The sequence below is a fragment of the Remersonia thermophila genome, chromosome 6 (genome assembly GCF_042764415.1).
Source record: "Remersonia thermophila strain ATCC 22073 chromosome 6, whole genome shotgun sequence".
In the NCBI taxonomy this organism is placed as follows: Eukaryota; Fungi; Ascomycota; class Sordariomycetes; order Sordariales; family Chaetomiaceae; genus Remersonia; species Remersonia thermophila.
The window spans coordinates 2,440,598-2,465,527 of NC_092222.1; the positions used below are offsets into that span (position 1 = coordinate 2,440,598).

The 24,930-nt window shown below is 62.0% G+C and overlaps 4 protein-coding genes across 4 annotated transcripts; 2 read left to right on the forward strand and 2 right to left on the reverse strand.

The window, feature by feature from the left end:
* Nucleotides 1-2,185: 2,185 nt before the first annotated feature.
* Nucleotides 2,186-2,440, reverse strand: VTJ83DRAFT_6852 (uncharacterized protein; the record flags this gene model as incomplete). Its single annotated transcript, XM_071013609.1, has 1 exon — nucleotides 2,186-2,440. The coding sequence occupies one exon, from the start codon at nucleotides 2,438-2,440 to the stop codon at nucleotides 2,186-2,188; it is 255 nt and encodes an 84-aa protein (XP_070864479.1).
* A 1,380-nt stretch (nucleotides 2,441-3,820) lies between these two features.
* VTJ83DRAFT_6853 (uncharacterized protein) lies at nucleotides 3,821-4,999 on the reverse strand (the record flags this gene model as incomplete). The annotated part of the gene is made up of 1 exon (XM_071013610.1): nucleotides 3,821-4,999. The coding sequence occupies one exon, from the start codon at nucleotides 4,997-4,999 to the stop codon at nucleotides 3,821-3,823; it is 1,179 nt and encodes a 392-aa protein (XP_070864480.1).
* A 12,654-nt stretch (nucleotides 5,000-17,653) lies between these two features.
* Nucleotides 17,654-21,064, forward strand: VTJ83DRAFT_6854 (uncharacterized protein; the record flags this gene model as incomplete). Its single annotated transcript, XM_071013611.1, has 1 exon — nucleotides 17,654-21,064. One exon carries the CDS (start codon nucleotides 17,654-17,656, stop codon nucleotides 21,062-21,064), a length of 3,411 nt encoding a protein of 1,136 aa, XP_070864481.1.
* A 1,543-nt stretch (nucleotides 21,065-22,607) lies between these two features.
* VTJ83DRAFT_6855 (uncharacterized protein) lies at nucleotides 22,608-24,478 on the forward strand (the record flags this gene model as incomplete). Its single annotated transcript, XM_071013612.1, has 5 exons — nucleotides 22,608-22,852; nucleotides 22,933-22,960; nucleotides 23,041-23,661; nucleotides 23,751-24,356; nucleotides 24,425-24,478. The coding sequence occupies 5 exons, from the start codon at nucleotides 22,608-22,610 to the stop codon at nucleotides 24,476-24,478; spliced, it is 1,554 nt and encodes a 517-aa protein (XP_070864482.1).
* Nucleotides 24,479-24,930: the final 452 nt, after the last annotated feature.

Below are 24,930 nucleotides of genomic sequence, written 5' to 3' on the forward strand. Positions count from 1 at the left end.
TGCCCCACGGAGGATGGGGACAGACCTCAAGGGTGGAATGAGATGGTTATTTACACCAGCAGCAGCAGACGGGCGGTTGGTTGGGCCGGGGGCAGGCGGTCGTTTGTGTTTTTTTCGTTGCAGCGTTGGTTAATTTTGTTTCATAACATGGTGCCGGCCCGGAGGCTTCAAGTCATTTGCACAAACGCGCCGGTGAGTGTTTGCGGCCGCAAGGCAGTCTCGCAGCTGCAGATGCAGCGTGATGGCTTTCGTGACGAAAGGAAGCCCCCCTCCCCATCGTCAAGCAGAATGCAAGCACAGCAAGGCGAAGGGGTCCATGGTTGGGGATTTCTGCGATGCGATGCGGTGGGTTGTTGGTTGGTGTTGGTCGGGGAGCAACTCACTACGGAGCAATAGCCCCCTCCTCTCCTGACGATTACCTACACAAGGTACAATACAATACCTACAGCGTTGCCATGCCGTTTGGGTTGCCGGTGCCGTGCTTGTTGGTTCGGCGACGTTGTGTCGCTCATCGGGGTCGGCTTTCCCTCGTGGCGCGGCCTGGCATCGGTGGCTCGTCTGCATAGTATTCCCGATGCTCGGCAACGCGGTGACGTGATGAGCGAGGGATAATCATCATGATGAGGAGGGCCTGCAAGCCCGCTGGGTGACGTTTGGCAAAGCCGGGAGAAACCAAGAGGGAGGACCACGCGCAGGCGAGAAAGAGGGCCCGTTTGGGAAACTCGCTCGGATGGAATCCTTCGGGGTTCCTTGCAGAGAGGAGGGAGAGGGGTGAGAAGGTTTCCTCTTCCGGCCGCCCGCGGGGGGGGGAAGGTCGGAAGGGACCGTTGGCGCTGGCGTCGGCGTCGGCGTTGTTGGGCTTTTTTGCTGGTCGCTGACAAGTCGTCGGTAGCGGCGGACGAACCGGCCCCGGCTTTGCTTGCTTGCTACGTTCCTAGTAACACGGAGAGAGAGAGAGAAAGAAAGAAAGAGAGAGAGAGAGAGAGAGAGAGAGAGAGAGAGAGAGCCCACGCGATGAAGCACGACCTTTGGGCAGGCTGCGTTGGAACCGTGATGGGGATTGTGGGTAAACACGCACAGCCACCTGCATGTCCGCCGTTGCGGTTGGAGTCTTGAAAGCGGTGGAAAAGTCCCCAAATGACGTTCCATTCGCCCCCTCTCTTCCTCCGCTCTCGGCAGAGGGCGGAGGTTGCGCGCCGTATATGAGGCTTCGGCATCGGTATCGAGGGTCGGTGGTTGCAAGCGTGGGAAACATGCAGCCCGGGCACGGCAACGGGTTGGTGGGCGTTGGTTGGGCCTCGACCGATTCCTTGGGGAACGTTGGCTCGTGAGCCCCCTGGGTCCCCGGGATACCTTGGGGGGGGGAGCGGCGCATCAAGGATTTCCCGTCGGGCGGGAAGGCTCTGGAGAGCGTACGAGCCACGGGGACTCAAAGTGCTGCACCGTGCATATGTGCTGTGCCGACCGACATTGTACGAGAAGAGGGTTGAGGGGGGGGAGAAACGAGGTGAAGGCGCAACAGCCGCTCGGGAGAACAGGAGAAGAGAAGAGGCAAGGAATCGATCGCCCTTGAGAGGAGCACCATCGTGACTCAGTAACGGATTCGATGATTCATGCCTAGCTAGGTAGAGTCCTCGAGCTGATAGGAAGAATGCTCAAGCAAGGTCGTGACACTCGATGTGGTCGGACCTCGGAGCAGGAGAAACGATGGGTCGAGGTGCACACAAGTTCAATGCATTTCTTAGATACGGCTCTTTCATGATGCATCCAACCGTCATGCCATCCATCTCTCCCTTGAGCGCGAGCAGCCTCCATTCTTCCAGTTGCCTTCCTGGAGATGTCTTTTTTTTTCTTGTTCTCACGCGGGCTCTCCTCTCCCCATGATATCTCCTCCCAGCCCATCCAAGCGAACCCCCCTCCTCAAAAAGTATCATCAAACGCCTGATCTCCCCATCCCCCCAACGGCGTGCTGTAAACCCAGACAAAATCAGAACAAGAGCAAAAATAAAATAACAATGAGATAGCCAAAAAGGCAAAGTACAACAAAAAGCCCGGTTGTAGAAGAAAGCGGAACGCTCCTCATCTCATCATCACCTATCTACGTAGAACCGTTCCTCCACATCGCAAATCGCTGCCCCTTCTCCCTCTTGTCCTGAAACCTCCCCCTCCTCCCGTTTAGGTTCTTTTACGCCTCGGGTCCCTGCTCGGCGTCTTCCTTGGGATGCCGGCCAGGACCGCTCCCATCGGCCACCTTGGGGTAGCGGCGCGGCGAGCGGGCCATCAGGGGCTGGCGGAGGGCCTCGTCGGCGACGAGGTTTTGGTTGCGCGGCGCGACCGCCTCGGGGTTGCGGATCGGCTCCGCAGAGCGGTCGGTCAGCGGCTGGCCGGGGAGGGCCGCGACGGCGGTGGCGAGGGCGAGGAGGAAGGTGGCGGCGTGCATTTTTGTTGTTGTTGTTGTATTGGTTGGCTCTTGTTCCGCCCCGGGGGGTGTTTCTGGTTGGCTGGTTTGGCTCTGGTGTGTGTGTGTGTGTGTGTGTGTGTGTGTATGTGTGGTGGACGTTCCCTCCTTGTGGGTTTCCTTTGTTGGTTTGAGGGATGGATTGTGGTTGTTTTGGGGGCCTCGTACGATGTATGTTGGTGGCTGGCTCCGATGCGTATGGAGGTAGGTAGGTAGGTAGGTAGGTACCTATGGATCTTGTGTCCCGTTCGTATGCACCACGATCCCGCAAACCCACGGGCCGAGGGAGGGAGAGAAGGATTTATACCGGAGGGCGACCCGAGACACGCACGTACCTACTCAGCATCCCCCGTATGCACAGCTGTATCCAGGCCAGACCTGGGCCTAAAGCTCCGGACCCAAATAGGGGGATCCCCGGGAGAGGAGGGAGCGCGGGGGGGGCGCGGGCTGTGTGAGAGCCCAGTGCGTATGCATACATGGCAGTCTGCGTGCGTGCGTGCGTGTGTGCGTGTGTGCCGCTCCGTCCTGCACGAAAACGACTAGGCCAAGCGGGATGGCAAACCGGGCGCGGGCTTGGTCCGGTCGTCGGGAAGCGTGGCTAATATCTGGTTCGCATGTCATTTGCATGTCAAGTGCCCCGACGGTTCAATGGTTGACCCGTATTGGAGGCTCGGAGGTTACATGTTTCATTTTGAGAAGACCTTGGCGGATGGCGCTTCCGTGGTACCGCGCGCTCCGCCCAACGCTTCCGGGGCTGCCCATGGGGCCTGAGGACCCTGGCCTCATGCGGTCGGCTGTCAAGTGGAAAAGAAACGCTGACGCGATGAGCGCCGGATGGGAGGATCTGCAATCTATTTTGACAGCCAGACGAGCCAATCACCGGCGGAGGCACGGCGGAGAGGCACGACGGAAGCACAGCGGAAGCACAGCAGCAGACGCTGACTCGAGTCCCTGCAGCGCCGTCGTGTGTCTTGGGGATCTGAAACATGCGGTTCGTCGAGAAGCACCCCGGCCAAGATCAACACAAGAGGTTCATCATCAGGTTCATGCTGATGGTTTTGCATTGTTCCCATGCGTTGCTTGCACAAAGCAGGAATGGGCCTCTCTGTCCGAGAGAGAGAGAGAGAGAGAGAGCATCATGTACTTCCTCGAAGCAAGCGGCTCCTCCGTCTGGGACAGAAGAACACGCTTGATCCGATGCGTCGGCAGATCTTCCCATGCCTGAACCCGAAGATGTACGCAGTAGTTGGTTATATATGTAGTATGCACGCCCATCTGAGACATCACAGATCTCAGCTCAGCTGCTGTCCCCCCCCCCCCCCCCCCCCCCGCCCCCGCCCCCCGAATAACCAGCAACCAGCCCTACTGTGAATGTCCACGCAGCTCCGTGACGACCTCCCAGAGCACCTCGGCCATCTTCCTCCCCTCCCTCCAAACGTCATCGTGATCCCCCTCGCCCTCGCGCACGCACACGTCCACCCCTTCCACGCTTCCCCAGCACTTCCGCATCGCTTCGGTCTGCTGCCACGGCACCAGCGAGTCCTCCCAGCTCTGCACGAGCACCACCTTCTTGTTGGTCGTCGTTCCGCCGCCGCCGCCGCCGCCGCTGCCGCCGATCCACTCCCTCGCCCAGCCCTGCACAAACGCGCCCGCCTCCGTCCCCGCCTCCCAGCCCCCCTCGCGCGCGGGGCACACCGCCCTCCAGGCGTCCTCGTCGTCGCCGAACGCGCCGCCGACGAACTCGCGATAGCCCTCGCGCAGCGACGCGTAGTGCTCCGGCGGGGCGGCGATGAACCCCGCGAGGTCGTAGAGGCCCTCGAACCCGACGAGGGCGGCCGGCTGGGGCGGCGACGTCGGCGATGTCGGCGGCCGCGGCGGCAGGCCCCAGCGCGAGGGCGAGGCGACGGCCTGGAAAGCGAGGGTGGCGCCGCAGGAGTGGCCCGCGAGGATCCACCGGATGGGACCGCTGCTGCTGCTGCTGCTGCTGCTGCTGCTACTGCTTGCAAGCAGGCGGTGGAGGAACGCGAGCCCCGCGAGCACGTCGGAGATGTGGTCGGGGTGGGAGGCCTGGCGAGCCGGGTCGGACGGGGCCGGGTGGGAGGGGTGCGGGGAGAGGCGGTAGTTGAGAGAGGCCAGGCCGGCGATGGCGGGGGACGAGGCCCCGGGGGTGGCGGCCGCGCGGCCGAGCAGCAGCGCGGCGGTCGGGGAGAAGGAAGCCGCGTCGATGGCCGGGTCGCGCCAGGCGCCGCCGTGGATGTACACGATCCAGGTGCCGGGGAGGGAGGGAAGGGCGGCGGGGTCCGGGGCCGAGGAGCTTCGGTCCGCGTTGGGGATCCAGACGTCGAGGGTCTGCAGCGACAGCGCCTGGCCGGGCGGGAGGTAGGGCACGCCGGTCTTGTGCCAGCCGAGGGGCGTGCTGCTCCCTCGTCCGTCGGTGCCGTCCGCGGCGGCTGGCGGAGGGCTCGGCGGTGTCGTTGCAGGCGCCGCGGTCCACGGCACAGAGGCCCATGCCGTCCAGTCCTCGGGCGATGCGGTCGCCATGGCTCAAGACGCTCTCGGCGGGCGCAGCCAAATCCTCTCCAGGCAGTCTTGCCAAGTCCGAAGGTGGTGGTGTTTTGCGTGAAGCCCTCGGGGCGAATGGAACAAGACCGTGAGCTGGAAATCGCTCTCTCGAATCTGGAACCCCGCCCGGAACCCCGCTGTGGGTCTCCGGCGCCCCGGCGCCGTCCGCCGTCCGCCGTCCGCCGTCTGCCGGGCCGTCCGCCCCGTTCCGTTCCCCGCGATCCGTCGACGGCCCCACTCAGCCGCCGCAACGCTAAGTAGCTTTGTCCCGGCGCCCCAGGGAACCGGCCGCTACCATGTCGGCTGGGGTGGTTTGGGCTGGTTCGCATCTCTTTTGGCAGACGGGGAGCACGACCCCCTCTCCCACCCTCCGCCCGGCCCCATGTCCGCCGACGTCCATCGGATTCACGCGCTGCGCAGCACCGCAGGAGGGCTCGGACACACTTGTAGGTTCCGGCATCGACCGGCTCTGTTGTGGTGGAACATCCAAGCGCCAAGCTTCCCTGTCTCGGCACATGCGGCGAATGAAGGCAGCCCAGGGAATGCTGAATGTATCTGCGCGGCTTCGGCCTGCCGCTGCGCCGTAATATATCATAGCAAGTTTTGTTTATACCGACATCAACCCCAGTATCAGGCAACCGACATGGACCATTGTTCAAGACACCGTGCCAGACTTTTGGCTGAGCTACCATGTGCATGTTAACAGCCGAGCCGGGCAGATGGACGCAGCCTGGCTTGGAGGCGGGCGAACCCCCCGTCGCCTCACCGCCATCATTGCGGTGGAGGTGAGGGGATCCTTCCGCCGGCAAAGTCTCGTCTCGTAAACCACCTCTTCGCTTGATCGGGGCGCGTCGGCGGAATCCATAGGTGAGGGACTCGGCCCTGCGTATCTGCTCTCCAGGCCAAGACGATCCGATCCGTCCATCCGAGACGACGGACAAGGCATGTCCGCGGTTTCCTGTGGTTGTACAGCTCGGTTTGAAAACGGAGGACCCGGCATGGGCCGTCCTGTCCTCGTCTTCGGCTACACAACAGGCCAACGACAGGCGGTTGGGGATCCGTCCTCTCTTTGCCCGACCTTGTCGTCGGGGAGCCAAGGGGGCGTGTGGAATGTCTCGGTCTGCCCAGGAGGTTGAAAAGGCCACTTCCGTCTAATGTAGGGGGATGTGGGATGGACAAGGGATCGCAAGGCCTTCCCGTGCAAGTGGAAGCCCAAGTCTTGACCGAGGGAGGTCTCGCATGGCTGTATCGATTCGGCACAGAGGCGTGAAAGAGATCCGTTCTCCTGCTGCTGGTCTCATCTAGAAGCGTCCAGACAGCAACCCTTTCTCACGATGCCAGACCTCCTTGCCTTGCCAACTTGACCCAGCCGGTCTCCTCCCTCACGGTTCACTCTGTTCCCTTCCCCCCTGTACATATAGTAGGGCCAGGTTACCCACCGGCCCCAACCGAGGGACGATTCTCGGCCCCTCCACCCACAGCGCCGTGCCAACGCCACCAGCTCTCCCCGCCGGTCCGCGCCCCGCCGTGGCGTTTCGATGCATGTCTCAGGCTCGGCCAGGGGCATGTCCTCAAGGCTGACCGCATGGTGGCTGCGAAAACGCCAGAGACATTCCCCAGCTGTGCGTTTTCGTCCCGACTTCCCCGACGATAAGGCGGGGCGGGACCCACGACATGTCTCGGAAGGGCCTCGGAAACTCTTGGGAATTGAGAGACATCGGCCCGCATGCCCACGCGGTTCGATCCGGGGAAGGGGAGAGACGAGTCGGGTGTTTTTGTGATGAGCGCTGCAGAGCCGTCATGGCCCTGGCGCCGGTGGCAGATGCGTTTCGGTCTGCAGAGGAAGAGGGACGATGCTGGTCGTGTGAGGCGTGCGTGTATACGCGCCTGCGTTCCACATAGGCACATGCTGCGTATACGCAGTACTGCGTAGTACGCAGCAGCCCAGGGGTGGAAGAGGAGGTGGAGTGAGAGGCGTCCTGTTGTCTTATACTCCTGCCGGGCGGTCTAGTCCTTTTCACACCGCCGTGGGACGTTGGCAGGAGATGCATCGCCAGACGCATGCTGCTGCTGAAGGGTCACCAACATGTCTCGAGCGCTCTCGCGGAGAAGCTTTGGTTGTGTGCTGATCCGCCCCATCTCGTAGCACATCGCCACGAACTGTTGCATATCTCAAGCTGGAACTCTCCGAGCCCGCCGATGACAAGTCCAAAAAAAGAAAAAAAAATAACGTCTCCCGATCGCCTTGCACGTGTCGGTCCCGGCCAGCCCTAATCCCGCCTGCGCACAAGGCAGGCGACGACGCGCTGCATGTCGCAGCTTTTGGCAACCCGCCGCCATCGCCGAGGAGCTTTGTGCTGGATGTTGACAACTGCATGATCCCCAAGCATGGATGCGAAGCCCAACATGCCAACCGGCACCCATCCCCCTCCGGCAGCCGTCGACATGGGCAACGTTGTTGCGCCCGGTGCCATCTCCAGGCTCTCAACGCAACGCAGCTCAACGAAACGCAGCGCAGCTCAGCTCTACGCAGTACACGTATTACATGTTCGTACAAGCACCCGCCCTGGCTTTGGTTGCACAAGACCTTTCACCCCGAACGCTACGTACGATACCCGACCACCACCACCACATACATAGGTACACAGTACATACGGCCCAACATGTACCATGTGCGCGCCGTATCCGTAGAAAAAGCGACCGGGTCCCCCCCCCCCCCAAAACCCGCCTCCGGGCGGCGCAGGGCATGCGCGCCAGTCAGGGCCCAAACGCCCCCCTGTCCCACGGGACCCCCGGTCGTGCGTCGCTTCAACGCCGCAGCGGCAGCTGCCGAACGAATAGGAGCGGCGGACGAGATGGGGGTTTTGGAATGTTCCGTTTTCGATGCAGGCTCGCGAGCGAGCGAGCGAGCGAGCCAGCTCGCGACGCCGAGACCCCCCAACCCTGGCTGATGCTACGGTGCTCAGGTAGGACCTTGGCGCGGGACGTTCGCGTGATGTCTGTTGTACTATCCATCCTGCTGAGCGAACCCGTGGTGGCGACGTGACGGCAGAAGGAAAGGAAAGCCCGACAGCGCGCGCTGATCGAGCCGTGGTTGTGCACACACACCCATGCATGTGTGTGTATGCGTGTACAATGTGCAAAGAGCGCCCCGTACATACATGGCTAGCTGAGGCGATCCCGGACATTTGATGGATGGGCGCGTGTTTCGCACGGCGGCGCGTCGATGGGGTATGTCTCCTGCTTAGGTCGGGCAGGCAAGGAAGAAGCCGCATGTGCCTTACACGCTACGTGGAACCGCCGGTCCGCACAGCGTAGCGTACGAGTAGGGAGGAAGCGGAGCGGGAACTTTCGGTTCAGTGGACCGTCCATGTCTTCCCGGCAGAGCCCCTTTCTATAGTAACTACCGTCTCCAGGCGGACGACTCTCAAGGGGGGGAGGGTGGTGAAGGATTTACTGCGTACTCCATTCGAACCAACCCTCCAACAAACACCGCCTCCGCAGGCGGGTTCCGCCGTAGGCGCGAGGTCGACAAGGCAAAAACGGATCGTCAGCACAAGTAGCGTACGTAGAAGAATTAGCCCATACTGCGTACATATCTGCAGTGCTGCCCGCTGCCCGCTGCCCGCTGCCCGCTGCCCACCCCCGTGTCTCGGAAGCCCATCCGAGAGGATTCGGTTTCGCTCTCCGGAGGCCCATGGTGGAGACGCCGGAGCGCATCCGAGCTACGTGCTTATACATACGCTGGTCAGGTCCCCCCGGCTCCACCGGCCTTCCCCCTCTCGTTCGGTCCGGAACTTGCTCCGGGCGCCGCATCCAGCACATCAACACCTCACCTCCAAGCAGGACCTGGACCCGGCCAGGCGTTTGGCATCAACGAGGCGTGGCCAGCCGGTGCTGGACACGTGGATGGCTGGCTGGCTGGCTGTTCCGGCGAGCATGAACAAACGTTCTCCTCCTTCACCGTTCCTCAGGAGCGTGGCATGTCTCTCCCGCGGGGGGGGGGGGGGGGAGGCCAAAAAAGGAAGATTGTGTGGAATCCTCCCCGCCCGCCCCGTTGTGGATTTCCGGGTTTTCTTTCTTTTTCCTCTCTCTTGTTTTATTTCCCGACACGGCCTGCCGAACCCGCCACGAACACCGTCGCCAACCCCCCGGAGCCCTGCGGAGCGATCCTCCATGCTGCACCTCGTCGGAACCACATCCGAGACCCACCGTCCACCGTCCACCGCCCACCGCCCACCGCGAACGGCGCGCAACGCAAAAAACCCCGCTCCCTCTCCCCCCCCCCTCCCCTTTTGATCACGAACGGCTGAGCGCGGTTCTCGGTTTCTGCTCCTGTTGGCCTGCGACCCTGGCTGGCTGGCGCGCGAGAGAAGCACCAATGTGAATGAAGGAAATGCCGCCCTGCTCCCCCCCCCGTGGCTGAGGCTCCCATCGCACCCCCCGAGTCGAGCCGCTCTCGTTGGACAGGGTTGCACTGCAGAATAACGTATCGGCTTTTGTTCTACACCACGTAGCACGTACGAATGCTATACATGCTGACTGACCGTCGGCCGCACGGTTCGAAGGAGCGCGCGCTGCTACTGCCTGCTGCTGCTGGTGCTGCTGGTGCTGCCGCCGCCGCTCCCGCCCTTCCTGATCGACGCGGTTTTCCAAGGAACACCACCGCCCGTCTGGAAGACAGGGAGAGAGAGAAGAGGGCGGGCCAAGCTGCCCGAACGGGGCTCAGGTGTATAAGTGGACGGCCGGCCCAATCAGCCTGCCGGGACGGAGTACCAAAGCAGTTAAAAAAGAAACAAACCACATACGCATTAATGCAGCCGCGGCTGGTGCTGCCGGTTTTTTTTTTGTGTTTCTTCTTTTTCTGCTTGGGCCGGGGAGATGAGGAGAATGCGTTTGTTTGTTCGAGAAGCCCGAGCCAAGACAAGACAAATCCGTCGAGGCATGCTTCTCTGTCGTTCGGACGTGGTGATGAGTGGTCAAAATACTGTGTAATACGATGCTGGCCGCGGGGGGGAGGGGGGCGAAGGGGAGTCCGGCCGGCTTCATTTCGAGCTACGAAACACACACACACACACACACGCACACACGCATGGGTGTGACAAGGAGGCTGGCCATGCGCAGACAATACCCCTCGCGTAGGGCCTACATGCAGTTTCCGCATCAAGGCGCTCTCGAGTCAGGGAGGAGGCCAGTCCCCCTCCATTATGAGCCCACTCTGGCAAGGGCATGACTGACGCTCATGCGGGCGGGACATGATCAGACGAACCAAAGGAGATGGAAAGGGAAACTTTGTGTGTGTGTGTGTGTGAGAGAGAGAGAGAGAGAGAGAGAGAGAGAGAGAGAGAGAGAGAGAGAGAGAGAGAGAGAGAGTGTGTGTGTGTGTGTGTGTGTGTGTATGAGCAGATTGGCCATGTTGCCCGTGCACGGCGTTCCACGCCACGCTAGCTAACGTTAACTAGCGTGTGTGGTATACTGTAGTACATGCGCTACGCCTCTGCGTCCCCCCTGATGTGAAGATACCGAGTTCCGAAAACACGTCAGCGGCCGTGGGGAGCGTCGGGCGCCATTGGAAGGGAAACCCTGCGTCCAGGGCGTATCCTGGGGGGCGCGAAGCCGCAGTGGCCTGAGGGCGTTGGAGACGGACGACTTCAGGGCCAAGTTGGTTGGTTGGTCGGGTTGGGCTGGTGACGTTATGCCGCGGTGGACCAGGGGGGGGGGGGGGGAAATGCTGCTCGGACACCATGGCACGCTGGGGAGGGTTTTGGCATGTGGGTGTGGTTGGTCGTCATGGAGGACGATAGTTACGCCGTCGGCTGCGAGCCGACGCCTTGGAGGAGGGCAGCACATGCACGTTCGGGTCGGTGGGATCGGGCGTGCGTTTGGTAGCTAGGTGCACGGCCTAGCTGAAACGGGATAGAGATGCTTGCAGGAGGAGCAGGGTGTGAGGGAGGAACCAAGATCTGTGAGCGTGTGCTTTTCTGCGCCCCAGGCAGGGTGACTGCAGAGTACAGGACGGGGTGCATGGATGGGAGGAGGGCAGCCATCTCGGTTTTTTTTGACGAGAGGGATGGTCATGTCTCGCCATGTACACAGTACATAGGTATTCCCTAGTTAGGTATACGAACTAGTCGCATCGTATTGCCGGCTAGGACTATAGTAGATGTTGTTGTTACCTAGGCGTTCTCCAGCGCCAGCTAGTGAACACGGCAAGGGCCGCGAAGTTCCCGAGTTCTTGTCTGTCTGCTACACAGCACAGCACGGTGCAGGTGACTACGAGGAGGATGTGCATTTCCCACGCTGCATCCGTTTGCTTACATGGAAACGCATGCGTGCATGGCGCGTCCCCGATCCAAAAAGTTGGGACCCAAGGGAACGAAGGAATGCCCTGGGCCTTTCCGCTCGGGCTGAACACAAGAGACGTAGCCAATGCTGGATGCTCCTGGTTGGCCTTGTCCGGAACACCTGTGCCGAGCTGCTGGCTGGCTGGTGAGGGCCCGGCGACGAGATTCGACCGGGCTTGACCCGGCATGAAATGGAGCCCGCCGCACAGCATGGCCGGGATGCGCGGCCGGAAACGGCTAGCCCGGTGTGGCCACCCGCTCCATGGATCCATGGATGCGAGGGGGCTTGGCACCCGACTGCCCGGTGGTGTATGTACAGCGTACATACCATGTAGCTACTGCGTGCTGCGTAGCGGGTGCACTAGGTAAGGTAACGTTCACTAGCGTAACTCACTTGGTGGTTGCCGAGCCCCAAGAGCCAAAGTTACCGTCTCGCTGGCAGCGGCGTCTGCCGTCTGCCGGCCGTCGGTTGGTTGCGGCTGACCCCCCCCCCTTCCCTCCTGGGGCATGGCCTTTCCAGCAAGCCACCAAGGATCCAACTCCGACCCTGGACGCCGAGAAGGCCCCCGCGCCCCCCCCCGGGCTGGCTCTGGCGCGCCAAGTGGTTGCATGTTTGAAACGGCCCTGCCCTGTCGTACCCACCGCGCGCATCAATTCAAGTGTTTGCCGGATTTGGACCTGAGCTTGGACGTCGCCTCAGCTCTTCCCTGGCCGCGAGCATGCCATGCTGAGCGGCGAACGGGGAGGCTACATAGGACAGAGGGAGGCGGGAGGAACGAAATCCCAACCGTTACAAAGTAACCAGTTCGCTAATCTGGGCCTGGACTTTGGGAGGTATTACTGCGTGGTTAGGGAGCCTACCACGCAGTATAAGCTGGAAACCGTGCGGGGACGGGGGACCCGCACCCGTTCTGCACGAGACGGGCAGATGGACGAGAGACATGTCGGCAATCGGCCGCCGACAGAAAGCCAAGCCTGGATGGAGGGCTAGCGTTCACTACTAGGTCACTATAGTATCCCATGGGCAGAAATCTCATGGTCCGACGTCATGGGGCCTCTCTCCTTTTTCTTCACGTCCTCGTTCGGCCCCGATCGGGAGTAAAAGTGAACCCCTGGCGGCCCCTCGAGAGCATCCCGACGGCTGGACGGGTCGGGCCCGGGAGAGACGGCGAGCGACCGACCGGCAGGCAAAACAACCCCACGAACAAACAAGCAGCAAAAGACGGCTGCGGCTGCTGAAAGGGCAAGGCAACAATGAACAGAGGGCCAACAGCAAGGATGGATTATGCTCGTAGCCAAGCATGCAACGCTGTCCGCTTGCCCATCCGGGCGGAGCGGTTGCCGGACCAGTCGCATCTTTTTATGTAACGATGTCTTTGCTCGGCGGTGGGCCTCCCTAGGGGGGGGTGGAGGGGGAATCTTCCATCAATGGGGAGTCTTCCTTGCCTGACGAGCCGAATTCCGGAACGCGCCCGGCCAGCAACCCCACCAGGGCAAGATGGAATGGGTCGCTGCAAGCTTGGGGTCGGGGAGGGGAGGAAGCTCAGGTCCTCCGTTTCAGACCGATCAGGGCCAGAACCGCAGGGAATGGGCGCTCAGCTCCTGTCTGTCTGTCCGTCTGTCTGTTTGTTTGTATGTATGTACGTACGTATATATGTATGTGTGTGTGTGTGTGTGTGTGTGTGTGTGTGTGTGTGTGTGTGTGTGTGTGTATGTACTTGTAGTGGACTGCGAACGACGGCCGGCCTCGGTGATGAAATGTATGTACATACTATGTACGTACATGGCAGGCAGACCGTTGTTCCCACCTGGGGAGTCTCGTCTCGTGTCTTCGAAAAGCCGTCTTCAGAACAACAAGGGAACAAAGGCAGGCGTGTCGAGTCTCGGCGCAGCAAACGAACTACGCAGTAGTCCGCAACACTAAGGACAAAAACGGGCTCTGGAACCCTCGCCGTCATGTGTCTTGCTCCGCAGCATCCCAACCGTGGAGCCTCGGCTATCGATCCGGGCTCGGGCGGCCGTGCGCAGCTTCAGGCATGGCCCTGGTTCGAGCAGGTTCCCGCCGGCATGGAATCGGGACGGACGAGCCCACCCCTCCCCCCCTCCCCCTCCAAGCGAGGTCCCGGAGCAGTTGGAGGAGCTGTGTTTGGTTTGGCGCCGGCACCCTCGGTGGGCAAGCGGACGGAGAGTACTGGAGTAGTTCTGCGTACTAACTACACAGTAGGTATGTACCGGCGTAACCGCCAGCGCATGTTCGTACGATGTGGTTATGTATGTACATACAAGTACATAGGGATGCTGGTGGAGCGCAGAGGAGCCTCTCTGTTGTGCTGTGCTGCGCCGCGCTGTGCTGGGTGTTCATTGTACGGTGCATGTAACCGGTTTCCCTACAAGCAGCAGCGTCGGTGGTGTGTCAAGACTGCGAACGATGCGCAAGTGCCGTTTACCGTTTGGCCGTTTGCGCGCTCTCCCGGGAGGATCCCAAGCCGGGCTTCTCGAACGCCGAACAGCCTCACGCCACCCCGTGTGACGCACGAATCGCCTGCCCAAAGCTCTCTGGCGAAACGCAAAAAAGCCCGGATCCATCGTGGACGCGACCAAATAAGATCGTCAATTTAGCGAGCGAGCCGCGGGAAATCCCCTGGCGCCGCTCGGCACCCTCCACCCGATCCGTCATAGGGTCTTGTCTTGCTTGCGCTGTCAAGGACGGTGGGCTCGGGCGTCGGTCCCGAAATCGACACCAGAGCCCCCAGGACATGCCGAAGCAAAAGCAACAGGAAAAAAGAAAAGAAACACCCCCCCTCCGGCCGCTGGGTTGTTTTTGTTCCTTGTTCTTCGCCGCCGTCGCCGATTCATCAGCAAGGCTCTCTGTGTGGCATATGTATGGCCTTCCGGAGGCATTATCCGAGACACAATGCCGATCCAAATTCGCCCTTTGCGAATCCCAGGCTTGGAACGTTCGGTTCCCGGCACCGGTTCTTCAACCAAAGACATATATATAGATCTACGCGGTATCTACACACTAGGGAGAAACACAGCTGCCATGCGCACCAATACCCTTCCCCTCTCGGCGTCCGAGTCCCCCTCGGCATCAGGTGCGCTGCTCCGTTGCATCACGAGAACCCGTCCCTTCTCTGGCGAACGGCTCCCGAGAGCCAGGGTTCGCCGTGCTTTGGTTCGGCCGGCACCCGCCACCACATAGCGTACCGTAGTCTTTTTTTTTCTTGCCTTTCTCGTCTGGCCTTTCCCCAAGAGACGAACCAGGGGTCCTGGCCTCGGGCGAGGGACGGAACCTGGAGAAACGATGCGATGCGAGCATGCACCGCCATGCACAGACGATGCGTTTCGGCCCCAAGATGCGCACCTGTCCGCATCAGGGAGCCGCCACGGCGAGAAAGACCGAGAGGCATCACGCAGAACAGGTTTCTCGCGGCAGCTCTGCGGCATCTGTTGCTGGATGCCGTGCTGGTGCGCTCACCCCCCCCCCCACCCCCCCCCTCCCCCTCCACCCCCCAGCTGCCCTGCAGCCTGCATGACGGGGTGCTGGGGTGTGCTGGGGTGTGCTGGAAGGGGGGGGGGGGGGGGGACCGGAGCGAAAGAGGACAGTGGGAGATGGGGCCGCTGAGTTCTCGTCAGGGGCTGGCTGATGTGCCGTTTGAAGGGCTCAACACAACGACCGGCGGCGCGCCGCAACACAACCAAACCAGCCACGAGGAACCAGGTACATACACCACCACATTCTTTGCCCGCCAACGGCCAGGCGGCCTCGGATGCGGTTCTTGTGGCGTGCCCGTTGGTTTACAACAGGTTACACAAGGTTGGCGTACATACCATGTACACAGTAGAGAGAGAGAGAGAGAGAGAGAGAGAGAGAGAGAAAGAAGAGAGAAAAGGACCCAATGCCTTTGATACAGCACGACTGTGCTTTGTACGGTACGAAGTAATTACAGCACGGCCATCCCATCCACCGTCACGGTCGGGTCCATGAAAGACCGGGCGGGCTGGGGAATGCCGTAACATACTTCGTAGTTACCGTACATACCGTGTATGTACTCAGCACCGACGCTACAGACGCACTGCCGTCTGCATGGGTCCGGGTCCTCCGGATTGCTGGGTACCGTCCGTGTGTGGTAGCCACATCGACGAAACATGGGATGCGAGATTTGGGGCAACCATCCGTCTCCACCAGAGCAGAAAGCGTCCATGAGTGCCTCGTCCCGGCGCAGAAACTCATCCACACCCCCCCCCCCCCTTACACCTGACCTAACCTCACCCCGGCCAAGGTCGTTTTGTGACCTCCCTTTCCCGTCATCAGGCGAAAGAAGGCCTGGCACCGAGCCAAGGTGGTGGACTTTGCTCTCGTTTCTCATCAACATCCCATCCCCTCGACCGGGCGGTCGCCTCTTCCTTTCTCATTTCCCTGTGCTCTCTTACCATCGCCATCACCCTTCCTCCTCCCCCACGCGCGCGCCACCGCCGCAGCTCAGAAACACGGGTGCAAGGGCTCGCACCGCCTCAGCCGCCCGCCCATCCTTGGATTCTTCAGCCGGCCGGACTCGTCAGGCTTGTTGTTCCCAGGGTCGCCACCGAGCCTCAACGAGAGACAGTTCGCTTTCAGCATCCGCCGTGCCCTTGCCAGCCAGCCGCTTGCTCCCCATCAAGTGCCTCCCCCCCCACCCTCCATACATACGCCGGCGTCCCTCCACCAACCACTCGGATCACGGCGCTCTGTTTCCTCGACTCCCGACTGGCGCGCGTCGGTTCCTTACCTAGCTCGTTTCTTGTCCTCGCTCTCTCTCTCTCACACACACCCTCTCACCCTCCGACGACGCGCGCGCTCGCGCCCACGCACCGCTTCACCACTCGCTCCTGGCGTTGAATGCACCCGCCGGGCCGCATCGCCCTGCTCCCGCCTCTCGGTCCTGCTGCAGGCGCATGGCTCCCTGACCAGCCCTGTTTTCGTTTTCCCCGTGGGTACGGCTGTCCGGTGCGTCCCTGAGCTTGCTCGTGGGTGGCCTGGTTCTCTACGTAGCGTGAGTGAGTCGAAACCGTGAGCGATGGAGGGTGTGCGTGTGTCTGTCTGCGTGTGCGCGCGTGTGTGTGAGCCGCGCAGTTCGTCCCCATCCAACAAGGTTGCAGTTCCGGTTCGCGGTCTGCGAGCGCCCTTCCTCCTCGTTACCTTGTCTCGCTAGATACCCGAATCCGCTGTCGAGCCCAGCACATCAGGGGGGAAAAGGGAACAGCGGAAAAAAAGGCAGCAGAGGAGGGAGGACCCACGCTCGACCACGGATCTCGGATCTGTTTCATCTCCCTTTCTTTCTCTCTCTCCGTCCCTTTCTTTCTCTCGCCGTTTCTACTCCCTGTCTTTTCCCACGGGTGCCGCGCAAAAGGGCCGCCTGGGAACCTGCTGGTGCCATTCTCGGGATTGCGGCTAACCCGGGGGGACCCCCTATAGCTTAGCTCCCGGCTGCGATCAAACCCCCGATTGCCGCCCTCGTGTCCGCCATCGACGGTTCTGCTTTGTGCGACACAGCGACGGCGAGCAAACCCGCCTTTTTCCTTTCGAGTCCGCCGTGTTGACGTTGCACCGCGTTGGGGCTCCGCTCCGTTCTGCAAGCGCAAGTAAGAGCAAGAAAGCGGAATTGTTCCCTTCCTCTGCCCTCACCTTGGCCGAACCCCCCCGCGTCGACGCGGATCCGATTTGCTCGACCTCGCCCGTTTCTACTCACCTCCCTTTCCCGTTCATTTCATGCGGACGCCCACCCGCCAGCCCGACGATCACGAGACGATGCCCCAGCAGCTCCCCAACGGCGATCATTGACGTTTGCCGCCTCGATACCCACCCGCTGCCTCCAACGCCCGGGGCTAACGTGCGACAACACGCCATCCCGTAGCCGCTCGAGCCGCTGCGTGCGGGGGACCCGTGGATAGGGAGAAGTGGAGTTTGCTCTGGTTTTCTGGAGTCCGTGGAGAAGCGCGTGGATCTGCCGTTCCCAGGTGGTTCCTTGACGACAAGAGTGGAGAGCGTACGCTTGTGAGGTGTGGAGAGAGCGCCTCAACTCCCGGGTGTGGTGGTCTACACATTACCAGACCCCTCCCCCTCTTTTTTTTTTCCCGTGAGCTTGGTTGTCTGTGCCTGGCGGGGGAGAAGAAGAAGCCTCTTGGAAGGGCCAAAAGGAAAAAAAAAGGACCAGGAAACGCACGGGAGGACCAGGGCCCGGGGATATCCCTTGACCATCGAGATAGATCGATTCATCTGCCCGCCCCCGTTTCACAGTTGGCCACCGGCATGTTGCTGGATCGGCAACCCTCTAGCACCACCACCACCACCACCACCCATCATCATCACCCCCTTCACGACCGTATCGAGACCGCTCCGGCGCAGCCTGCCGGAGAGAGCCCCCTGAAACCTACCGCCGCCGCCGCCATGGCGTCCACACCGCACAACCCATCACCACGATCTCCCAATCCCCCTACCGTGCTGCCGCCTCTTCCGCCGCCGACACCCCGGTCTCTAGGGCTCCCAGCGTCGCATTCGTCATCCCACCACCTTTCCCCTGTAACGTCTTCGTTCCAGCAGCAGCAGCAGCAGCAGCAGCAGCAGCAGCAGCATTCGTCGTCGTACACGCCCGTCACGCCGGCAGCCTCCTCCGTCATGGAGCGCGAGTCGATGGCCTCCGAGTCGGCTGCCGGCTCACCGCGGGCCGCGCACGCCAGCCTGCCAGGGGCTTCCAACGGCACCCCGGGCGGCAACAGCAGCAACGGTAGCAACAGCAACGGCGCCTCCCAGGCCCAGGCGCAGAAGCGGGCGTACCGGCAACGGCGCAAGGACCCCAGCTGCGACGCCTGCCGCGAGCGCAAGGTCAAGTGCGACGCGACCGAGACGACAAGCTGCTCCGAGTGCTCGAGCCGGAGCGTCAAGTGCCAGTTCACCAAGGAGACGAACCGGCGCATGTCGTCCATCAAGCAGATGCAGGACCTGGAGAAGCAGATCGACCGGCTCCGCCGCGAAAACATGAACTTGAAGCGCATGGCCCAGGATCATCATGCTCGGGACGGCCGAGGCGGCCAGATGGTGGACGGCATGGATGTCGATGGGATCGAGCCGTTTCCGCTGCAGCTGCCAGAGATCGGACAGCAGCCAAAGCCGAGGAACACGCCGGCCGGGGCGCTTGCCGTGCCGCCGCCGCTGCCGCCGCCGCCGCCTTATCCTGGCTATGCCCATCCTCACCACCAGTATCAACAGCAGCAGCAGCAGCAGCAGCAACAACAACATGCCGACATGGCCCGGGCGAGGTCCAACCTCCGCAACATTGCCCGCGGCATCTGGAAACCGCCAGCTCCGCACCGGCAGTTCGAGGCGGCGCCCGAGCGGCTGCGCGACTTCCAGCACATGCTGCCTCCGCGGTCCACGGTCGAGGAGCTGCTCCGGGCGTACTACATGTCGGCGCACTCGATGACGCCGCTGCTGCACTGGACCAGCTTCACGCAGACCATCGACGCCATGTACCGCCCCGTCAACCCCGCCCGGGTCCCGCCGTCCTTTGCCGGCCTCTTTTTCGCCGTGCTCGCCGTGGGCCGCGTCTTCTCGCCCGACAGCGAGCCGCTGCGCGCCTACCCCGCCGCCGAGCTGCTCGAGCGCGCCCGGTCGGCCGCCGACGCGGACCCGTGGGCGGACGAGTACGAGCTCGACGACGCCCGGGCGCTGGCGCTCATCGCCATGGCGCTCAACGAGATGAACCTCCGGTCGGCCGCCTGGACCTGGCTCGGCAAGGCCGTGCGCGTCGCCCAGGAGCTCGGCCTGTACGCCGAGCCCCGGCCGTCGGCGTGCCCGTCGCTCATCGAGGCAGAGATGCGCCGCCGCACCTGGTGGACCCTGTACGTGCTCGACCGCAGCCTCTCGCTCGAGCTCGGCCGGCCCATGCTCATCGACGACGCCGACTGCGACGTGGCCCTGCCGGCCGCCATCGACGACCACCACCTGTCGGAGCGCGGCCACCGCCTCCCCGACGGCGCCGAGGCGCTGACGCACTCCCTGCTCGCCGTCGTCAACGTCGTGCGCGCCTACCCGGCCCTGGCGAGGTTGCTGTCGTCGTCATCGTCGTCGTCGTCGCCGTCGTCGGCGCCGTTGCCGCTCATCGCCCCGTCGAGGCTCGCCGCCTTTGACCACCACCTGGCCGCGTGCCGGCGGGCGTTCCCCCCGGCGTGCGCCCCCGGAAACCTGGTGCAGATGCTGCCCTCGTTCCTCAACCCGCTCGCCTACCTCCTGCACGCCCGCCTGCTCCTCCACCGCCACAACCTGTCGCCGTCGTGCCCGCCCGACGCCCGCCTCGTCGCTGTCGACCAGTGCACCCAGACGGCGCTCGAGACGGCCGCCCTGCTGGCCCGCGCCGCGCCGGGCTCGCTCGCCCAGGGCGCCGCGTCGGCCCTGCTGGCCACCCACGCGTTCCGTTGCGCCCTCTTCTTGCTGCTCACCGGGTGCCTGGACCAGGCCGTCGACTGCGTGCGGGCCCTGGCGCAGATGGCCGAGCAGAGGGAGGTGGCCATCGGCTGCGGCCGGTACCTGGCCTTCTTCGTGTCGGCGTTGGCCCAGAAGAAGAAGGACGTGGTGGGGTATCTGTCGGCGCAGCAGCAGCAGCAGCAGCAGCAACAACAACAACAACAACAACAACAACAACAACAACAGGGACCCGCGCCCGGAGCCGTGCGGGAAGCCTTGATGAGGGATGAAGAGCTGTTGGTGTACGTGAGCGCGGATTTGCAGGGAGGGTTGGATACCGCGTGGGTGTGGCAGAGCAGCGGCGCAGGGGAGAGGGGGGCGGGGGAGGGCGGCCCGTTCTCGGCGTCGGCCGGCCCTACGAGCGCTGGGATCCTGCCCGGAAAGCTGCCGTCGTCGTACGCGGCCGAGACCCGGTTCGCCTTGTCCAACGACGAGAAGTGGGAGTTTGCCGGCGCCGGAGCGCTCGGCTGGGAGAGGCTGGAGGGTGCCATTCGCATGCTGGCCAGCGAGGGACAACAACAACAACAAGCTCAGGGGAGCCATCCTCCCTCCGCCTCCACGAGCTCGTTTGCCTTGTCCAAGCCGCCTCCGCCGCTGTCGTCAACGACCACCGCGACGCACGGTAGCCAGGGCTGGTCGGCGAACGGCGTCTCGCCTTCTTCCGCCGCCCCGCCGCCGACGTTGCCGCCACCGGGTCCAGCGCCGTCGTACCACCACGCTCCGAGCCACCCCCATTCCCACTCTCACTACCCACCACCACCACCGCCGCCGCCGTCAACATCACATCAGCAGCATCACCAACCTCCTCCGCCTCCTCCTCCCCCGCCTTCGACGCAGTACCACCACCGCCACCCACAGCACCACGACCCCTACAAGCACGAGCCGCCACAATACCACCGCCACCACCAGCACCAGCACCAGCACCAGCACCACCATGCCTACCACCCTCCACCAGACAGACCCATCAAGCCCGAACCCGAAAGCACGAGCGCGAGGAACAGCATGGTCATGGTCGACGCCCCGCCGCTGCCGCCGATCGTGATGCCCGACGCACGGCCGCCGGCGTCAGGATCGTCGGCGGGAGCCGGGGGCAGCGTCAGCCCGACGACTTCGGCCGCAGCAGCTGCGGCGGCGAAGCTGGGAGGAGGAAGCGGCATGAACGGGAGCCGGGAGAGGATTAGCATTGCGAACATTATTTGATGCGAGGTTGCTGCCGGCGTTGCTGGCCGGGTGGTTTTCTCTCCCTTTTTTTTTTTTTTCTTTTTGGTTTCTGTTTTTTTTTATTCCTGGTCGTTTTGCACATCGTCTTGTTTCTTATGGTGTTATGGGGAAGGGGGGGAAGGGATCTTATACTATACTTGCTGTACGATGGAGCACACACACATATATATACAATCTGGTTCATCGGGTGATGGGGCAATATCGATACCGGCGGCGATTCTGTTTTTTTTTTTCCTTCTTTTTTTGGTTTTCTTTTGGTTTTCATTTTTTTTCTTATTGTGTGCACCCTTCCTTGAATGGCATGAAGGGGGCGGAGTTATACTTGTAATGTCATTACGAGAGAGAGAGACAGAGAAAGAGAGAGAAGAGAGAAAGGAAACAAGTAACATGGTGCCAGCGTCAGTGTGACCCGGGAGGCTGAAGTGTAGAAAATTATTCATGGCTTTTTCGTACCTATCGTGTGCCGCCCCCCCTAATTCCAAGTCCATCAGCATCTGTACTTGGGATATGCATAGGCATAGCATTGGCTAGGTACCCGGTAGTGGTTTGTGAGGCATGTGAGCGAGCAAGGCTGGCTGGCAAATACTATACACAGTAGTTGGTGGATTACTGTGTAAACCACGCCGCCTGCACGGCTGCATAGGTGGGGGGGGGGGGGGGGGCCGGAGAGAGATCCATTCCTGTCACACAACACAGGTGGATCCCGCCATCTATTTCTATCCGGCCCTTACCACAGTGTTACCGATGCTTTCCTCCCGGGCCCCAGGAACCGCACCACGATGCCCCACCCCGCTAGTGAAAGCATGGACATGCTATTATGGGTAGCATAGGTAGATAGGTACTTACCTAGGTACCAGGTATAGATACCTGGTACCTGGTAGGTGCCCCAGGTACCTAAGGTATGTAGGTATCTCATTGGTGGCATTCAGGTTTGTTATGTAAGCACCCCAGGTGCTGATGGAGAAGGATGACGACATGCCGCTGCGACGACAAGTTAGCAAGCCTGCCTGCTCCTGCTGCTGCTGCTCTTGCTGCTCTTGCTGCTCTTGCTGCTCTTGCTGCTCTTGCTGCTTTTGATGCTCTTTCTGCTTTTGCTGCTCTTGCCTCTTTGGGATCGCGTGCCTGGCCTTGGAACCGGAATGCAGATGGGATACGGGAGTCTCGACCCTTCTCCCTCTTTCCGTTTTCAGTCTATCGACTCAGGGCTCGCGGGGCAAGGACGAGTCAGGCCATTACGGATCCATCCTCCCTTCCCCTCCTCCTTTGGGGTTGGGTCCTTTGTTGGAAATGGCCGTGCTTGTCTGGTGGTGATCGCACCTTAGCATCCCCGGTCTTGGTATTGACGTCGTCGTCGTCGTGGGCCTGGCTTCCCCGTCCCACCGAACGCTTTCATATACGGGCTGTTTCTCCCCGTTCCCATTGTCGGATCCCATCTCGCCAATACCCAAGGTCCATAAGGTGCTGTGCCCTCGCTGTGTTCTCCCCTCCCTTCCCCCGTCCCCAGCTGCTGCTCGTCGTCATCATGGTGCATCTCCAGTCCGTCACCGGCCAGCCTGCCGCCGGGAACCCCTCGGAGCCAAACGGCACGAGGAAAATCAGCCTCCAGCTCGCCAACGACGATGACAACTTCACCACCAGCGTCTACGGCTCCCGCTTCGCCGCCCTGGACCTGCCTCGCCACGAGATCCCCGAGATGGAGATGCCCAAGGAGGTGGCCTACCGCATGATCAAGGACGAGCTGAGCCTGGACGGCAACCCCATGCTCAAGTAAGAAGAGGCGTTCCCCGTCCGGCAAAAAAGGCCTTCCGGGGCTGGGGCCTCGCGTCGCTAACCGCACGTCACGGCAGCCTCGCCTCCTTCGTCACCACGTACATGGTCCGCCTCCCGGCTCCCACGCCGCCGCCATCCCCCCGCAGCAGCCCCCCCAGGGGTCCGACGTGCTAACCCCCGTCCAGGAAGACGAGGCCGAGAAGCTCATGACCGAGTGCTTCCCCAAGAACTTTATCGACTACGAAGAGTACCCCATGTCGGCCGACATCCAGAACCGCTGCGTCTCCATGATCGGCCGGCTGTTCCACGCCCCGGCCGCCACGGACGAGTCGGCGGGCGCCGTCGGCACCTCGACCGTCGGCAGCTCCGAGGCCATCATGCTCGCCGTCCTCGCCATGAAGAAGCGCTGGAAGAACCGCCGCCAGGCCGAGGGCAAGCCGTGCGACCGCCCCAACATCGTCATGTCGTCGGCCGTCCAGGTCTGCTGGGAAAAGGCGACGCGCTACTTTGAGATCGACGAGAGGCTCGTCTACTGCAGCGAGGACCGCTACGTCCTGGACCCGGAGCAGGCCGTCGCCCTGGTCGACGACAACACCATCGGCATCTGCTGCATCCTCGGCACCACCTACTCGGGCGAGTACGAGGACGTCAAGGCCGTCAACGACCTGCTGGTCGCCAAGGGCCTCGACACCCCGATCCACGTCGACGCCGCCAGCGGCGGCTTCGTCGCCCCCTTTGTCGTGCCCGACCTCGAGTGGGACTTTCGGCTCGAGCACGTCGTCTCCATCAACGTGTCCGGCCACAAGGTATGCTTGTCCCTCTCTCCCTCCCGACGCAAGCATGAGAACCCGTTTTCGTCTGACGTTGCCCTCCCGCTCTTTCTCTCCCCCCCCAGTACGGCCTGGTGTATCCCGGCGTTGGCTGGGTGGTGTGGCGGAGCGCCGAGTACCTGCCTCAGGAGCTCGTCTTCAACATCAACTACCTCGGCGCGGAGCAATCCTCCTTCACGCTCAACTTCAGCAAGGGCGCCAGCCAGGTCATCGGCCAGTACTACCAGCTCATACGCCTGGGCAGGCACGGCTACCGGGCCATCATGAGCAACCTGACGCGCACCGCCGACTACCTGTCCGACTCGCTCGAGGCGCTCGGCTTCATCATCATGTCCAAGAGGTCGGGCGCCGGCCTCCCCCTCGTCGCCTTCCGCCTGCCGCCCAACCCCGACCGCAACTACGACGAGTTCGCCCTGGCCCACCAGCTGCGCGTCAAGGGCTGGATCCTGCCGGCCTACAACATGGCCCCGCACACCAACCAGATGAAGATGATACGCGTCGTCGTGCGCGAAGATTTCACCAAGACGCGCTGCGACAACCTGATCGCCGACATCAAGCTGAGCCAGCAGGTGCTCGACCAGATGGACGAGGAAAGCATCAAGAAGCAGCAGGAGTTGCTCCACAGGCACCATGTGGCCGCGAGGAGGGCGAGTCTTCATCCCAAGTATCGGGTGAGTTTTGTTTTCTGCCGGGAGGCCGATGGTCCGGCGGCGTGAGTTTGACTGACTGTGGCGTGCAGAAGGAGAAGCACTCGCTGCAGGGCAAGACGGGGAAGACGCACGCCATTTGCTAGAGAGAGAGAGCAACGGTTGCCGCGGCATGGAAGCTGTTGCTAAGGGAGCGGGGAGTGACCAACGCCCCGGGCATTATGAGGAGGATAAAACTGTCTTGACTGCGCTCGCTTAGGATGATGCTTGGTGAGTCACACGCCATGCCGGGAGAAGGTGTTTGGACGCGCTAGCATGGGCTCTCTCGATCTATCTCGCTCAGCCCGTTGTATTTTTGAAGGCTTTTGGAGTTGGCTCAAGGTGTGGGCTGAGACACGTAGGTGAAAAAGAAAAAAAAATGCAATTGAAAAATCACCAACCATTTGGAAAGGCTTTCTCTGTTGGCCGTCAACCATGGCCTTTACTTCTCACCATCATCCTCCTGGCCTTTGAGAACCTTGAGGACTGGCGCCCCAAGACAAGCCTCGCCGGTTGGCTTATCGATAAGAGCAAGGCGTCGCATCGAGGTACCAGCACG